The following is an 18,692-nucleotide window of genomic DNA, read 5'->3' on the forward strand; positions in this document are numbered from 1 at the left end:
TTTGGAACCATCAAAATTTATATTTGGTAAATATAAATTAAAGGACATTAATTCGCCAAAATTCTAAAATGATGTCATTGTTTTAGACGGCTATAAACGAAAAAAATATTTGCAAAATTTCAGAGCGTTCGGTTTTGCAGTTTCAAAGTTAAATTGCAACATGTTGCAACTTTGAACTTTGATTTTTTTTTTCTCCAAAAAATCTGGATGTGTACGATAAAAACTCAATAGGGGTTCATCAACCACATGTGCAGAAATATCTCATCTTATAAAATTTAAATAATATTTACTATGGTAAATTTTGTTGATAAATATTTCGAAGTTTAGACACCCGCCGTTCAAAATAACATTGTGTATAAATACAATATAAAGTGCCAAAATGCACAAAAAACCCTCGAATTTTCCAGTTTTCAGGTCTCAGAAAAATTCCGCTACCGGTAGCGGAATTCCGCAACGTCTGGCAACACTGATCCTGAGGATCGTTGTGGTCTAGATTTAGATATCTCTGAATTCTGGCTGTGGGTATAGGTGTGTTTTCTTAGAGCATCCTGGGGGTGCTCAGAGACGCAATCAGCACCACTTTATGAGACGTTTCATGGTACATATTGTTTTGATAGTTTATTTCTCTTTCTCTCTCTTTCTTTCTCTCATTCTATAGTGCGGCGTTATATGCCGATGTTCATACTCAGTTTAGACTTTGTCTCGGTGACCTCGACACCGACACCGACACGAAGCTCGTAGCTGAGACTCGACATTCCTATTCCGGCGCGTATGCGTGTTCTATATTACGACAGGAAAGGGGAGTTAAAATTCAATAAATAAAAATCCAATAAATTGTTGAGTTTAATCCAGGCCAATTTTATTGGCCCGCGAAACGTAACAGTATTATGAATTTAAAAACCAACTTTACTACGACAGATACTGAATAATAAAAATTATGACAATAACGAATAAAATCAAGGCTAATTCATAAACCACAAGTACCTGATTGTGGTTTTGTAAAATTTATATGACATAGACTAAGTAAAATTTTGCGAAGACGTCATCAAATTGTTGGTGGGAATGATTAAGAGGTCTATTTTGTAACTCTTAACGATCTCGCTAGAGCATCGTTAACTTACGATAATCGTTCCCATAACGATTTTGGGACTGATAGCGATTTTGTAACATCTATCGTCTCGTTACATAGCGATCGTATCGTTAGAATGTCATCGTTCCGGAACGATAGGTTTCAGCTCACCGTTAGAAGTGTCAGAACACGTTAGAAAAGTATTTATACAATGAAGAGGAACGTTTTGGTGCAAATATGGGTAGAGAAGGTAAATGTAAGTAATTAATGTATGTTTGGATTAGGTTGATAACTTATTATAGGTATATTTTTTTTACTGCAGAGACAGAATGAGAAATTTGTCTCGGGTCTTAAGAGATGTAAACGACCCCTTGATCGTTCGAGAAGAAACCTTTAGGAAGACCTACCAACTGCCGCAGAGTTCTGTATTATTCACCAGAAGTTGCAGGAAAAATTATATACTCATGTGCTATTTCACACAACATCTTACGCATAAGAAATATCGAAAATGACGAGATCAATATTGTCTATGACAAGGAGAACGATAATAATGAAGAACTTGAATATGAAGAACACAATTTACTACATGAATGGCATATCGCAAGAAATAATTTAATAATACAGCATTTTCAATAATGTATTTATTATTTTTTTTACAACATAATGAAATTATTAAACAGTTCCTCTTTCACATAGTCTTAAATTTCTGGCCCTCTTTCAAACATTGAATTTCCAATCTACAAATCTCTGGAACACACAGTGACGTTTACTTACCAGGCAGTACATTGTAATTAGAGTGCTCATGTTATATTCTTGGTGTACTAAAAAACACAGAGGTTATGGTTTATTGTGTAACAGTATTTATAAAGATTAAACATCTCAGTTCTCATAATTGATTGGTCATGACTAAACAAGATGTTCACTTTGTCATAACCAAAGTGTTGATGTAAGCAGAACAATTGCTAATAGTTGTACGATAAATTATAGTAAAGTACACATTTTTTAAAAGAGTGCTCGGGAGATTCATTAATTACACATACCTCTCTGAACTGCTGAACACTTTTTTGTGGTCCTCCCACAGAATTTAGTTTTGCTACCAACCCTTCCCATATCTTTTCTAAAAGATCTGGCTTGTCCGCTACGAACTTTTGGGCCCTAAAATCTACATTACCTTCTAACTCCTCCACATACAACTCATGTTACTCTTGGGTAATACGCTGGGCCCTTTTACGTTTTTCCACTGCTCCCGTGAACGTATTGTAAACTGAATTTCGTGTTAGTGTGATTATTTTGATGTTTTTCTTTTATAATTATTGTTTACTTACATGTTATAAAGTTCACAAATTTGTCCAAACTTCAATCAGTAGCAAAACAAATGTCACATGTCACAACAGAGAACAGCGTAATCTAGACGCTACGCAAATTTAAATACTACCGATTCTAAAAACATTTGATTCATCGTTCCGCTAACGATTTCAAAGCTTTACGATTACGATAGTGTTTATAAAATTGGAAATTTGTACAATCTCGCTAAACTGATTTTACGATTGCTTCTAACGATTATCGTTTGGGAACGAGATCGTTCCGGAGCGATAAATTACAAAATAGACACCTAATTTTGCTTAGTGTTTCACCATTTACGATACTCCCCTAACATGCATATAAAATTGAAAATAATTGGTTCAATAGTTTCGGAGATGAGATCTGTTTAATATCTGTCTATGAAAATTTCTAGACTATTCACTATTAGTGCCGATAAGTCCTATCGAAAAAAGTTAAATAGCAAAGTTCTAGGTAATAAAAAGATCTACAACTTTTGTATTTAGACTTTTTTTTGCATAACCTCAAAATTTATGCGAAAAATGCAAATAACCGAGTTTTTGGATTTTTATTTTTATCTCACACAAAAAATTTTTTTTTTTCGCAAAATTTGCTGAAAACTTACCTATTTATGTCGTCCCAAACTCACTGTATTTTTTTTTTTTTATTCAAAATATTTATTTTTCTCCCTTATTTTGATTTAATATCGAAAAACCACCCTAATTTTCAATCGAAAATTCTCACGTCAAAATGTTTGCTTTTTGAAAAAAATGCGTGTGCTTTTTGTTAGTTGAAATCTCTAGTTTCTGATGGTGTAAAGAAAAGTATACATTACTATGGCAAATTTTCACAGGAAATCCAAAAAAACGAAAAAACTCGAATTCGAAAATTTTTTTTAATTATGTAAAATTTTGAGATATTTATTAAAATTTACACTTTAATTACTCGAAAAACGTAAGATTCAATGTTACACTGATAAACCAAAAAATTGAAAATCCATGAAACAAACGCCTTCTGTTGGTGGGAGATTTGTCAATATGAAAGATGATTTAATTCTTGCCAATTGATTTTCGAAATCTTAATTGATTCAGGGTTATATTGTCATTTATACATTTATAAATATATTTGATTAATTGTAATCCATTTTTTGCGATATCTTCTTTGTTTGCATGTTTTTTATAAAAAATATTGGCCAAATTTGACAAATTTTTATCGTCTAACTAGCAGACCCAGCAAACGTTGTTTTGCCATATAAATTATTTCTAGTGAATATTTTAGTAGATAAATAAAAAATTAAATTAAAATAAATAAATAAATTATAATTAAATTAAATTATAAATTATACATAAAAATTTATCGTACGACAATGATTATATTCAACAGTCATCTTGCAACCCCATTGCAAGATGGCTGTGGGGTGGCCCACCCAAATTTTTTTGGGTGGGTCACCCTTATCACCTAGGGGTATAAAAATGGTTTACGACCTATTCTCAGACCTACCGAATATAGACAGAAAATTTAATAAAAATCAGTCAAGCCGTTTCGGGGGAGTTTGGTTACACACACTGTGAGACTAGAATTTTATATACCTACTTATTAGAAGACAATGAATTTACGATGTTTTTCTTCAATTGATTCAAAAGGACCAAAAGATCAATATCTTGACCCACAATTATGACAGTTTTATTAGTATCTCTGGCACTTTCTATCGAGATCTTAATTATGTCAGCATCAGCATCTTCTTCTGCTTGTTTACAGGAAAATCCTTGTGGCTGTAGATTCCAAAAGTTTCTTTTAAATAAGTCAATTTGTCACGATTCTCTTCAACTAATTCAGCCTGCACGTGTATTTTTATAAACAATGTTGTTCATTCTTCTGATTGGCTAAAATTTTCCGTAGGCCATTCAAGTATATAAGTTATCTTAAAATAGCGATAAATAGGCACCTATGCATATTATTTAAAAATTATCCTACAACTTTAACAAAGTATTGTAGATGTCTTATGAAGTATTAAGTTTATTAACTTATTTGGTTGTTAATTATAGTAGTATATTTCGATTTGCAACTTTTTAATTTATCAATGTAACATGGAATCTCACGTTATTCGAGTAATTAACGTGTAAATTTTAATAAACAGCTGCGAATTTTACATAATAATTAAGAAACCACTTTTTGAATTCGAGTTTCTTCGTTTTTTTGCATTTCTTGTGAAAATTTGCCGTAGTAATATATAATTTTTTTACACCATCAGAAAGTAGAGATTTCAGCGAACAGAAAGCACACCGATTTTTTTAAAAAAGCAAATATTTTGACGTGAGAATTTTCGATTGAAAATTAGGGTAGTTTTTCGATATTAAATCAAAATAAGGCGAAAAAATAAATATTTTGAATAAAAAAATTACAGTGAGTTTGGGACATAAATAGGTAAGTTTTCACCAAAAAAAAAAAATTTTTTTGTGGGAGATAAAAATAAAAAACCAAAAACTCGGTTATTTGCATTTTTCGCATAAATTTTGAGGTTATGTAAAGAAAGTGTAAATACAAAAGTTGTAGATCTTTTTATTATCTATAACTTCGTCATTTAACTTTTTCCGATAGGACTTGTAGTTTTGCCGGAAATCGTGATAAACCGTTTTCTACCCTTAAAAGCTCCCCCTCTTCCACTTCCCGACCTCAGATCGCCCGTAAATTATTTTTCCTTTTGTTTTTGTTATATTTTTTTCCTTTTCCAATGGTTATCATCCTGTTCTAATTTTTTTTCACTTTTTACCATTTTCAAAGGCTTCAGCACTGGCCTATATGAAATTTTAAGCCTGTTATATGTATAGGATAGTTTCACCAAAAATTCTAGGACGCTATCTCAGATTTTTGCCAGGTAAATCTTACTTCAAATTTATATTGTGTAACCCTATATGCATCCATATTGTTATTACGCATATCAATAATTGTAAATTAAAAATAAAATTTATGATGTGAAATATTGCTACTTGTCTTTGAGATTACCTTTTCGACCCAGTTAAATCATTAAGCTTAATGTAGTTACAATGGGAATGGGGTGATTTATTAAATTTCTGCTCTAATTGGTCATTACGTTTACGTCAACCATTTGAATTGCACTATTGTACAAACCATCGAATAAAATTATCTGCTTATTCCTTCCAAAAATTTAAACTTATTAAGAAAAAAATAAATAAATGTTTATTAAGCAATATATCCTGAAATCCAGTGTTGTTTGTGCCTGATAATAAATTTAAGAAATAAAGGTGTGCTATCATCCTAATTTTTTTTAATTAATCCAGATTTTGTTACTCTTATCGTTACTACTATATGAATCAAATAGTACAAGCAAAAAGGAAAATTTACAACTCAAAACTAGCTACTCTGTTAATGTTTTCTGAACAAGTGTAAACAAAATAGAATTAACAATTTAAACAGCAGATCTCGCGGAAGTTTGTTAATTTCTCTCAGAGTTTCCAGAAACGACAACCTCAGGTTTCAGGTCTGTTGGCTGAAAAATTCCAACACTTTACTTAGCCAACCGTAAAACTGACACGTCTGTTTGACACGACGATTAAATATTAGCGCAAAATGCATGTGCAAAGGTTGTAATTTGCACTTTTCTACAGTTTTTTGACTTATTAATTCAGATATTACCTTCGTAAAACTAAAATTTTGAACGTCATGTGGTTGCATATTCTATAAAAAGCTTGTTATCAATGTGTATACGACTGTTCTCTAGCTGCGTTCAGATGTAAATATCACTAACACCATTCTTCTCACGTATGAGGCAATAAAATCAATGCAACTTGTTACATTCCAGCGTTGAATGACGACTATTGCGTATTTTGTGTGTGCGAAGAAGGGTTCGAGTCGTTCGGAAACAGATGAGGTTATCGTCTAGGGACGAGTTTAGTAACATCGCCCACCTGAGACCAAAGTCAGAAGCCAATATCTTTACCCAAGTCTGCAGACGCGTCTGATGCCCTTGCTAATGCGTCTATAGGTAGCCTTTGGAGTTTACAACCGAAACAAAAAGCGCAGAACAACGATATTGTTAACTCGCACTGATCTGCCCACTTTTATATTATAACTATGTATAAATTCCGATAACCTTTACCCTACAGTTATCGTCGTACCTCAAAAGTCTAAAAACAAAAGTCGCACGAAAACAACCCCTGAAAAATTTTTTGTTCTTGTTCGGTGCGTTGGACTCAGAACATCGTATCAAATTACGCTGAACTGCAGAAACAGGGAACTAATTAATCCAACAAAACTGGGGTTGGCTTGAGGCGTCCAATAGCGAACCATTTTCAAGGGTTACTTCATGCCCTATTGGTTTGAAACACGGCCATTGTTAGCTCGTTGTTGAACAACAATAGCGCCATTATGCGTATTTGCATTCATGTTAATTGCATTCAACAACTAATCAGCTGTAATGACCAATCTTCCGTGCATAGCAGTCCATTAAAATGGCGGAGTTTTTACTCGGAAATAGAATTGGACCTGCATCATGGGGGGCTCTTTATTGTTAGTCGTCTTCGTCTTCGCCGCGAAACGAACAACCTCTGCTGCGCCACTCTCGACAAGAAGGTTTTTCTTTTGCGCTTATTGAGCATTGGCGAGCCGTATTATTGTCCTCAATCGAATCAAATCGGTTTGTTGTTGGTCCTAGAGTTTTAATCTAGTCCGATAAGCGGACAAATCGGTGATTGAACCGTATGCGGAGCTTAATTGAGCTTTCGCTCGTAAACATAGGTTTGATTTTTGCGGTCGCCGTATATATTTCTGGTTATGCATAATCAATCCTTTTATGTTGCTTGCTTAATAATGTTTACATCACACGACGGCGTGTTCTTCCGGTCGTAGAAAAAACATCGAGCGACAGTAGTGCGTAAAATTCCGTTTTGGCACTAACGTCATAAAGCTGCAGCGACGAGTCAACCGAAGGTCAGAAATAAACTGCGAACCCTAAAAAACGAAATAATTCAGAAAAGAAACTGAGCAGAGACAGGGAACCGACTTGTTCGGGCTTTTTGCTTCGGAACAAAGTGGGCAGATACAACATCTCCGCCACCCATAAATAATAACTCTTTTGCGTCTTTCAGGGTTCGTGTACGTCCGCACATCACGACGAATTAATCAACTTCGGCACCTGCATTCCATTAGTCCATCCAGTGGCGTATCGATAAAGCCACCCTCCTGCCATCAATTCCACGCACGCCCTCCTGTCAATTACCTCGCAGCGATCCCCTTATTTTCAAGGTTATCCCGTAACACCCTTAACCTGGCAAATCCGTATCGTTTAGACAAAATTCATTTGTCTGTGCGTCTGGAATAAATAGTCTGGAGAGAAGCCGGACATATTCGGAGGGTGGCGTACGTAGCGCGCAGTCTGAATCGTTACTTTTTACGACTGCTATAAAATGTACGGGAAATAATTCGGACCGCAACCCCCAGGACAATGGGCAGGAACGACACCACAAATCATGTATTGAAATCTAATGTAATAAAGTGGAGCCGGATTGCATTTCCTGCTCGGTAGGGATGTAACTGACCAGCAGCACGTGTTCCGGGCCTTTGTCGTCTTTAAACGATTTTTAATAATGACGGAAACAAATCACCGAAGGAAAATTTACGTCTATTTAAAAGTACTTTTATCAAAACTGTCTTGACAACTTGTCATCAACACTAGCTTTTACCGCATACCAAAACCTGGAACACCCAATACGTTTAAGTCTCATCAAGTTTGCCTCTTGGCACTCGTCATGTTATAGTCGATTAATGACCTCCACACGTTCTTAACTCTCCGTTTTGTTTGGTTCCAGGCAGCTCGGATTGCCAACTTCCATGACCAATTCAGTAGACTTGTCACCGGCGGCCCATAAAGAGCGCTGCAGCAAACTAGAGTACCTGGTCGAGCGCCAAAAGCAACTGTGTTCCTTACACGACAGAATATTACCTGTAAGTGCCGGCCGTCCGCGAATTCCGCCTCGTCTTATTTTCTCTTGTCCAGGTCCTCGGAAATGGCGCCAAGTTGGCGATGGACGAGTGCCAACATCAGTTTAGGAATAGTAGATGGAATTGTACGGCGTTTCCCGAGAAGAACGTTACGTTCGGAAATGTCGTAACAATTAGTATGTTTCCGAGTGCGGAAAGTTGGTTGTGTTGTAAGTAAAGGAGTGTTGCAGGAAGTAGGGAGGCGGCGTACTTATCGGCGGTGTCGGCGGCGAGTGTAGCTTTCGCGGTGACGCGAGCGTGTTCCAAGGGGGATCTGGCGGACTGTTCCTGCGACACGAGGATAAGGCAGAAGAAGTCGCAGAAGTGGAAATGGGGAGGGTGTTCGGAGGACATAAGGTACGGGGAGAGGTTCAGCAGGGAGTTTTTGGATGCCAAAGAGGATGTCAACACGGCCACGGGCCTGATGAATCTTCATAATAATGAAGCAGGAAGAAGGGTGAGTGGAACTTTTTAGAACTGGAAAAATGTCTTATTCAATATGTTTAACACATATACTAAAAGGACGCATAAGGTGATAGGTCAAAAAATAATTACAGACAATTAAATAATATCTAAAAGATATCGACATTTAATGCGTGGTGTGTTATAAATTTATCTTTAAATAACATATGCCATTTGACATTTAGCACTAAATAAATTTTATTCTAGTGTATAAATATCGCATGTTGTAATAGAAAATATATTTATAAAGTAATCTGTAAATATAAATTAGACAAGTGTGAAATATCTAAACCGCCGTGTAATTTTAATCACCTTATAGTGTGAATTATTACCCTGCGATGATGCATAGTATTGTGCAAGCATAAAATACTATGCTAATAAGCCTACGGTTATTTTCACAACATCTAGCGACCCATTTCCTTAGTGCGATTAATAAAGAAAATTATTTCTCATGTCCATAAAAAAATTAATGTCAGTTAAAACGGTTGTTACAGGCAGCTGCAATTTTTTCCGAAAATTGTTCTTTAAAAATTAGGTATCATCGGAATTAAATGATGAACAGGAAATTAGCTTACAAAAACATTAAAATGAATACACTTACCCAAAGTACAAACCTTTAGTAATTCGGAATATCGGAAAATAAATTCTGTCCTATAAAACTCACTTAAACGTCTAAATAACTATAAAATCATTAATAGTAATAACTCGAAAGTTGAAGTCCGATCAAGTCTTTGCAAGTCAAAATCAAAATGAGAATCTGGTGGTGTCAAAAGCCAACAAACGCAATTGCAGTAAATAATTTTCTAAACAATGGTTCCTTTAATAAAAATTCACATCCGAAATCGAAAATCATAATTGCATTCCATTTTTAGACATACGCATTGTATCCAGGCGCGGATCCAGGGGGGGGGGACAATGGGTGCAATTGCCCTCCCCCCCCTGACAAACGACCGAGGTACTTTATTTTGACCAATTTCAAAATTTTGAAATCGCATTTCATTTTGTAAATACAGTATTGTACTGTATAATCCAAATTCACGATTATTCGAACATCCAGTAATCCGAACAGAGGCTATTTGAAGTCAATATCTCTTTAATCCGAACAAAAACTCTGCAATCCGACCTGAACTTGAAAACGCACCTACTTGCAAAAATGACTGGAAAAAAGGTTGAAGTTATCGAAGAAATGAGGCCCGAAATCTACAAGAAAAAGTTGTTAGTTAAATTTCGAAAATCGTCGAAAATGGGTCGAAATTTGCATGAGGGAAATTTCATTTTTGAAAAAGTATCCTAAAAATTTTGAAAAAATTCAGGGATATATGTATATCCCGACGTGCTGATTCCAAAAAGATAGTATGTTAATGGTAACCGAGCATTATTTTCGGAAAATTCGTGTGAAATTTGAATTTTTTGAAATTTTAAAAAATTGCGACATTTCAACTGGACGAATCTGGAAAAATGGTTTAAGTTATCGAAGAAATGAAGCCAGAAGTGACTTCTGATGCCCAAAATCTAGAAAAGAAAATGTATTTAGTTAAATTTCGAAAATCGTCGAGAATGGGTCGAAATTTGCATAATGGTGGTATGTAATACATAATGAAAAATTTCATTTTTGAAAAATTCATCTAAAAATTCTGAAAAAATTCAGGGTATAGTTCCCGACGTGTTAATTCCAAAAAGATAGTGTGTTTATGGTCACAGAGTAATATTTTTTTAGAATGAATCTATTATGCATTGTTGCTTAAGAATTCTTTAATTTTGTTTAATAAAATTAAGGTTTGTTTCTTGAAGTTTGTTTTCAACTGTGTATGAAGTTGTTATTCAATTCCCTTACAGATTTTTGGGAAAATCGCTGATCCGAACAAATCGTTAATCCGAACACACCTTTTTCCCAATTAAATCGGATTATCGAGGTTCTACTGTACACTATACGTGTAACGGAAACAACCAAATGTCACCCATGTTATGTGAAAAAGAGTATACTAACTAAAAGTTTATAAATTTTTTTGTTTAGAACGAATTTCTGGGAGATAGGTAAAATCGCACAAAAATTGCCCCCCCCCCCTAAACGAAATCCTGTATCCGCGCCTGATTGTATCAGTCATTAATTTTCTTATAATATTTAGAGAAAACCTACCACTACTACCGAAACCTTGTCCCATAAATTCACAGCATTTAATTCTTTATTCCTTAGATTATTCCACATTTCCCTAAGTCATGAAGCCTTTGAGAGTGGAATTGGTAGCATTAAACAAATTGCCATTAATAATTTCTCTTACACCTACTTAATTATGAAAATCGTCTATAAAACTCTATATAAACATCAACTCTCCAATTCATATCAATTTCCAATCACAGGCTATTCCCCGTTTTGCCCTCTATCTCCTTTTTTCAAAATTTTCAAAAAACTAGATTATAACATTGCTTTTAAGACTTTCTCTAACCTTTCTTCTTTGTTTGTAAGAAACAAATGCATTGTCCCTATTTTCTCTATTTCGGGCGTTGGTCCTTGCGATGGATTGCGTAGATGGGGTACCTAATAACTGCTCCGTACTCCAATCTTCATCTTACGATGACAGAGCTTTTGCAGTGATAAGCAAGGATCTATTTTATCGTAAGCTTGTTCTAAATCAGTGTATATCACCTCACATTGTCCATTACCATCAATTACTTTCGATATATATTGGGAAAATACAGCTAAATTTGTAATGGTCGAGTTTTTCTGGACAAAACCATGCTGGCTAGATGAAGTCAATAGCTTTGCCAAGTATCGAAATACCTCTATAACTTGTCACCTGATTCTGCTGTCCCTTCTTTAGAATGGGACAAATATAACCCTTCTTCTAAAGTGATGGAAAGATGGATTATTAAATTAAATATAATACAAAGTGGCTGAACAAGAATCTCGTCATAACAGGTTCTGGAGGCAATGGACAATCCGGTAAGGCTTCCCGAAAAGCTTCAAATGAGCTTTAAGAAACACTTTCTTTACGTTGGAGATTAAACCATTGACATTAAACTAGTAACATCTTAGGCAGTATTAGCCCCGCCCAGCCACCGGTATATCATTTTCCAAAATCAGTCCTATCTTAGCAAGTACTATCCCCCCCCCCCCCCCCCCCAACCGCCCTTTATTTTCTTATCGTTTATTAAAACTAGTTTTATTTTAGCAAGTACTAGCCTCGCTAACCCATCCTCTATTCTCTTAGAGTGTCATTTTCCAAATTCAGCCTTATCTTAACAAGTACTGGCCCCGCCCGCCCACCCTTTATTTTCTGAGAGGGTATGTTATTTGGCAATATTAGTCTTATGTTGCCAAGTACTAGGCCCGCCCACCCGCCCTCTATTTTCTGAGAGGGTATGTGATTTGCCAATATCAGTCTTATGTTGCCAAGTACTAGGCCCGCCCACCCGCCCTCTATTTTCTGAGAGGGTATGTGATTTGCCAATATCAGTCTTATGTTGCCAAGTACTAGCCCCGCCCACCCGCCCTCTATTTTCTGAGAGGGTATGTGATTTGGCAATGTCAGTCTTATGTTGCCAAGTACTAGCCGCCCCCCCACCCGCCCTTTATTTTCTGAGAGGGTATGTTATTTGGCAATATCAGTCTTATGTACTACCCCCGCCCATCCGCCCTTTACTTTCTTAAAGAGTAGGTCATTTGCTAAAATCAGGCAATAATTTGGCAAATACTAGCCCTGCCCACCCGCCCTTTATTTTTTTAGGGGCTATTGATTTTGCCAAATGGCATACCCGCTAAGAAAATAAAGAACGAGTGGACGGGGCTAGTATTTGCCAAGATAAGACTGATTTTGGCAAAAGACCTACTCTCTAAAGAAAAGAAGGGCGAGTGGACGGGTACTTAGTAGGATAAGACTGATTTTGGCAAATAACATATCCTCTAAGAAAAGAAAGGATAGATATTGGACAAAATGAAAAAAAAGCAGACAAATTTTCCTTAGAAATAAAGCACACAATAAATTAATCACTCAAATTTCAAACATTGGTATAACTAAGACTAATTCAGTTTTGCCAATCACATATTAGAATTTGGATATTTCTTTCAACCCGATTCTTTCCTTTCTTCCCTCCTAACTATATTTTTTAAATCGTTCCATGTTGCCTTCCTCTTCACGTCCGGTTTTCTCTCTTTCTGTGCTTTACACTTGGTTTTTCTTTTTCGAAAGATATTTTCAATTTTTAATAACTCTACATTTTTCTACTGGATATTTGTCGAACCCTCGATATGCGGTGTCTATTACCACTTTATTTCTAGAATACTCGATAGATGGCGCTGGTTACATTTTTATTTCTAATACTTGATAGATGGCGCCAATTACCTTTTTAGTTCTAGAACACTTGTTAAATCTCTTCAATTTACTTTTGTATTTCATGTTTCGTTTTTTTCATTTCCTAGTTAGACCTTGAGCAGGTCTCAAGCTTAATTTGTATAATTATATAATTATTAAATTTTTTGCAAGCTAATTTCCTGTTCATCATTTAGATCTAGTAGTAGCCCTCACTCCACAACAAACCCTAATTATTCCCATATTTTTGGGATAATACTTACTACTTATTGCCACTGGGAGAAGAAGATCTGAACTACTACATTTTACACAAAATTTTCTTTCCAGGGAGTCAGATCCCGAATGCAACGTACTTGCAAATGTCACGGAGTTTCCGGTTCGTGCAGCATGCAAATCTGCTGGAAGCGCCTACCGCCCTTCCGACAAGTAGGTGAAGCTCTCTTCCAGCGCTACGAAGGCGCTTCCCACGTGAAATTCGTGGAAAGGCGCCGGAAAAAGCTCCGCGCTATAAGTCCCGACCTGAAGAAACCCAACAAGACCGACTTGGTCTATCTTGACGAATCTCCGGATTATTGCGAGAAGAATGAAACGTAAGGAAAATATTTTTGGTCGCGATATGAACTGTCGGACATTATTTGTTTCAGATTGAACATTTTGGGGACCCACGGCAGGGTGTGCAATCGCACCAGTCAAGGGATTGACGGCTGCAGATTGCTCTGCTGTGGCAGGGGCTACCAGACGCGCGTGCGGGAAGTGGAGGAGAAGTGCAAGTGCCACTTCGTCTGGTGCTGCAACGTCGTCTGTGAGATTTGCAGGTATAGGAAAGAGGAACACGTCTGCAACTAGACTATGAACTGTGACGATCGACTGAAGATACCGAAGACTACGATATACTTACTCAATACGTCCTCGTATTAACAAGATAACCAGAATTGTTTTCTCATGTATCAACTGTAGATAATTGTAATAACTCGTTTCTTCAAAATTTGTCTGTTTAGATTTAGCTCGTCATCGTTTTATACAACTTTAGGATCTAAAGTCGTTTGATATTTATTGCAATTATCTCAAACTCACGACTGCTTCGACCATTCTCATCCAGTAAATGTATCATCACGTTGTATATTTATTTATGTGTTTGCACCTAGTACATAATTTAATGATGTGGAATGTATTGAAATTTATATAGATCTGTACATAGATTTTTAATATATTTATTAGGTACTTAATAATTGTAGTAGAGCTAAGTTCATTGTACATAGTTAATTTAATTATAAACGTAATTTATGTCGTGTTCAATCAAAACATTAAAACTAGCTCATCTATGAATTGCTCTGGTGATAAAATTATTTTTCCAGTGTATTTAATGTGCCATAAATCCATTCGATTGACACTCAAATTCCTTCTCTGTACTGTCTTCACAAAGAAAATCGTACCGTAATAAATTAATAAACTCTTTGTGTACATACGTGAATTTATATTGCCCCTTAACCCTTCACGTTGTTTTTTAACCAAAAATCACTTCTAAATATGTACTAAGCTTAAATAAACTAAAATAAATTTCGCTACTCACCCAACCAATTTTTTTTCGTTCAAACAACGAATCAACTGGAGATTTAAATCTGGGTTCTGGGAACCCATTTACACGCATACTTCATTGTATTATTCTAAACCTCATTTAAAACAAGATTAACGCCAACGATAATGGGAATGAAATTATATCAAAGTGTAATTTTGAATAGTTTTATCGTCCCTATATGTTCACAAACACACAGTCTTTCCCACAATTTTTATTAATAAAGATAAACTACGCATATTACTGACTGTCAAATGAATAAAATCTGAGAGTATTTTATTATCTGATTTTCTGTTCGAACGAAGAAGTTCTGCAAGGTTTCGAGGCAGGTCCGCCTCAAGGTCATTTAACCTGGCTGACTGATCATATCAACCTCTCGATTTTTTGTAGACAATGGAGATTAATTTAACAGATCGAGGTAGGTATTTACGATCTTTATGAAAGTTTTTTCTCAAAATTTTAATAATTTTGATATCGATTGGCAATATCTTCAAAAACTCAGTTATAATTTTTTCAATTTATCAAAAATATTATCACAATTATTACAGGGTGAATTTCGGTACCAATTCAAGCGCCTCCACCATTTTTGTTCCCATTTTGCACAGCTACCAACTTTAAAAAATAAAACAGTACCAAATCTAGTCAAGTGAGGCGGCCATTTTCTGAAAATTCGTTACTATGACTAACACACTTGATTTCTAACTTGAACAAGCGATTGGTAACTGGGGGCAAAATTATAACCTAATAATTATTAAAAAATTCTTCTTGAATTCAAATTAACACGCTGGTTGGCAACCAACATAACACTAGTAATTTTACTAACCTGGAATATCTCCCAGTAACCATTTTCAGCACCCTGGACACCTTACACTGTGACCGAATTTATAGGAAAATTAGACACTTATTATTAGTCAGTATTGTGGGAAAACACTATTTTAACACTTTTATGCCGAATTTGAGTAATTACTTTCGAAATTTTTCAACTTTTAACCCAATTATTCGTGAAAACGCGCAGCCATTATGCAATTTTTTCGCAAAATAAAATTCACTTGTTTGTGACATATGAACCCACTTGATTTTAAAAGTGGTGAAAATTAACAAGACAAGTAAAACGGGATGGGGCGGGGGTGGGGCGAACAAATCAATTAAAAAAAATAAAGAACATTATTAAACGGAATTTATCAGATTAAAAACTGAGGCAGAGTTTATTTAACTGTGGGTTGACTGTATTTGTTTTTAATTTTTAATTGCAAGTTGTATAGGCAACCACCAATACACATGTGTAATTTCGGTAATCTATGCAAGCACTTTAGTATTCGATATGTTTGAATAAATCATTTTAATTTTATTTACAAAATAAGTAAATATCTGACCCGAATTAACCACAGAAATATTCTTTTATTTATTAAAATTCGTTATTTATAAACACTTATTCACACAGACAAACGTTAGATTATCAAGTCATTAAATCGGTTAAAAAATTTGTTCAATCTGACAGATTTTTCTTCTAGAGACATTGTTGTTGCTGATAATCTCTCCATGGCTGTTGTAACTGTAGAGAACTCCTTTAAACTAGATGAGGTGGTCATTTTACAACAAACTTTGGGAAACTTCGCGTTTGTTGCACAGATTTGTGATCTCAGAAATCTCAGCAGCTCCTTTGGTACCGGTCTTTGCAGATTCACTAAATACATCAGGGGTCCACAATGCACGACAGGGATACAGTGAAACCCAACATCACACGGTTGCTTCTCTGGTTGTTCTAAAAACTTGTATGTTCACTGATAAAAATTGCGAGATAAAAATACTTACCTTTGGTTATTGTAGCACTAGGAGTAGCAACTGTATGTGCGTCCTCGCTGAATCCACTCTTCTTTCTAAAATAAAAAAAAGTATTAGTATCTGATAAAATACCAGTAAAAGAAATCTTACAACGTATCGTCTTCATCACAACTTTTGCTTTGTGACTGATTTATAAATAGTGAAATGCAGACGATAAAAGCTAAAATTCTGTGATAAATCATGATGACACGACTTTCAGAAAGCAAGAATGTACTACAAACTACATCCAAAGCGAGATAGCATTTATAGTACTGACAAACAAATCCAACTAATGTCTTTCCAGGAAGACCGGTTATCACCGCTTCATTAGAAACTCCTTTCTTCCTAATAGTGGACCTAATGGTTTGAAAATCGTTATTACCATAGTCCTAAGTGATTGATGTCTTTAAAGTGTACTTTAAAATCATAAATTCTTACGACCATCCCCACTCAGTATCAGGTGGGGGTCATACGACGGGAACACGAAAACAGTACCAATTCTCCAAAAACCCTTTATCGAAAGTTTTTCTGAAGAGTAATCCAAATTATATACGAAACTCTTTCTTGTGATGTTTTTGCTATTTGTGACTTCGTTTTTGTGTGTGATTTTCATAGGACGATCTATACTAATAGGTAGTACTTTTATAGTGAATATTCATAGGAGAGATTAAAATATAGATATTTTTTAGACCCGACATGTGGCCCGCCCCACAGAACAGGAACATGTACCTTAATAACCGAGTGCCCTTACTTTATGAACTTAATAGGCCACGCAAAGTTAAAACCAGTACCACGGCCTGTGTTACACCAGGTGAAAACAAACATGTGTGGACAACAGGACCAAACTTACAAAGTGTGTTGTCCTGAAGACAACCACGATCTCAGCAGCCACCGGAATTTCCATTTGTTACCATTGACAACGTGTGGGTTCGTCCTTCATGGGGGTAGAATTACAAACGGGGACACAGCTAGCCCTCGAGAGTTTCCCTGGATGGCTTTAATCGCGTACAAAACAGGTCGGTACTTTTACAAATCTTGAGAAAGTACAACTACTTGATTGTTGTAGAAGACGAGAACGAATTTAAGTGCGGGGGGAGCCTCATCACCAGAAACTATATTTTAACGGCGGCTCATTGCGTAGATGATAAATCCGTGTAAGTCGTGGTGAGTACCAAATAGTACTAAAATAATGCTTCGTGCTTTAGGCTGGGTGTTCGTCTGGGGGAGTACGACATATCGCTAGAGCACGAGTGTGACGACCATCAAAACTGCGAACCTCCAGTCCAAGACATAATAATAGACAAAGTAATAATCCACAAAAATTATAACCCTTCCACTTACATCAACGACATAGCTTTAGTTCGACTGCTAGTTCCAGCAAATATCGAAAATGGTAATTTTTAACTCAAAATTTTCAAAAAAAAACTTCATTTTTTTGTTCTAGCTAATATAAAACCTATCTGTTTACCAACCGGCGACCTACTCAAAACAAACTTATTCGGAAAATATTTGACGGTAACCGGGTGGGGTACCACCGAATCAGGTTTGTACTTAAATCAGTTTGTAGAATATAAATAAAACTAAGAACTTTGTAGGTCATAAAAGTATGATTTTGAAGAAAGTTTCGGTTCCAGTGGTTCGACTAAGTGCGTGTCGAAGGGCGTACGGGAAACAGATTCTACATCCGAAGAAACAGATTTGTGCTGGTGGGCACGAAGGGAAGGATTCTTGTTCTGGAGACAGTGGAGGCCCTTTGCAATATATTGCTGCGACAGGGGGGTCGCAGCGGTACGTTCAAGATGGTATAGTGTCGTATGGGCCGAAACAGTGTGGCCTGGAAGACTGGCCTGGGATTTATACGAACGTTAAGGAGTACATGTCGTGGATACTGGATAATATAGGACCATAGTTGTAATATTCTTACAAATTGTGTATATAGCAGTTTTTAATATATTTTTTAAGTACCGGCTGATAATGATTAAATTTTTGAGTTGGCAATGTTGATTACCTTTGCGAGGATGTTATGCAACACACTTAACACGTGTTTAAATGGTTGCCTGCACACATTTTCGATTTTGTTTAAGAAATTAAATTTTAAGAGCTCGAGCAGAAAAAGCAAACACAAAAGAAAGTCGTTTGACAA

General features: G+C 35.7%; 3 protein-coding genes and 1 long non-coding RNA gene across 4 annotated transcripts in view; 3 read left to right on the forward strand and 1 right to left on the reverse strand.

Moving 5' to 3' along the window:
• The window catches only part of LOC135126182 (protein Wnt-4-like), a 42,810-nt gene extending 28,192 nt beyond the window's left edge, over positions 1 to 14,618 (forward strand). Inside the window, exons 2-6 of the mRNA XM_064052036.1 lie at positions 8,215 to 8,350; positions 8,403 to 8,523; positions 8,578 to 8,843; positions 13,483 to 13,745; positions 13,800 to 14,618. Of these exons, the coding sequence (XP_063908106.1) occupies positions 8,215 to 8,350; positions 8,403 to 8,523; positions 8,578 to 8,843; positions 13,483 to 13,745; positions 13,800 to 14,001 (988 nt within the window). The 3' untranslated portion in view covers positions 14,002 to 14,618. The remainder of the gene's footprint in view (positions 1 to 8,214; positions 8,351 to 8,402; positions 8,524 to 8,577; positions 8,844 to 13,482; positions 13,746 to 13,799) is intronic.
• Positions 1,073 to 1,760, forward strand: LOC135125989 (uncharacterized). Its single transcript, XR_010279987.1, has 2 exons — positions 1,073 to 1,325; positions 1,392 to 1,760. It is a non-coding gene; the product is annotated as an uncharacterized LOC135125989 (long non-coding RNA).
• Positions 14,619 to 16,176: 1,558 nt separating the features above from the next.
• Positions 16,177 to 17,374, reverse strand: LOC135126443 (uncharacterized). The gene is made up of 4 exons (XM_064052490.1): positions 17,301 to 17,374; positions 16,661 to 16,906; positions 16,541 to 16,605; positions 16,177 to 16,490 (listed from the first exon to the last, which is right to left on the reverse strand). Exons 1-4 carry the CDS (start codon positions 17,372 to 17,374, stop codon positions 16,177 to 16,179), a joined length of 699 nt encoding a protein of 232 aa, XP_063908560.1.
• On the forward strand, positions 17,373 to 18,458 carry LOC135126444 (serine protease grass-like). Its single transcript, XM_064052491.1, has 5 exons — positions 17,373 to 17,565; positions 17,616 to 17,703; positions 17,755 to 17,942; positions 17,994 to 18,092; positions 18,145 to 18,458. The coding sequence occupies exons 1-5, from the start codon at positions 17,373 to 17,375 to the stop codon at positions 18,456 to 18,458; spliced, it is 882 nt and encodes a 293-aa protein (XP_063908561.1).
• Positions 18,459 to 18,692: the final 234 nt, after the last annotated feature.

Source organism: Zophobas morio, unplaced genomic scaffold (genome assembly GCF_036711695.1).
Source record: "Zophobas morio isolate AGI-343-1 ecotype UQ-CSIRO unplaced genomic scaffold, CSIRO_AGI_Zmor_V1 ptg000010l, whole genome shotgun sequence".
Lineage (NCBI taxonomy): Eukaryota > Metazoa > Arthropoda > Insecta > Coleoptera > Tenebrionidae > Zophobas > Zophobas morio.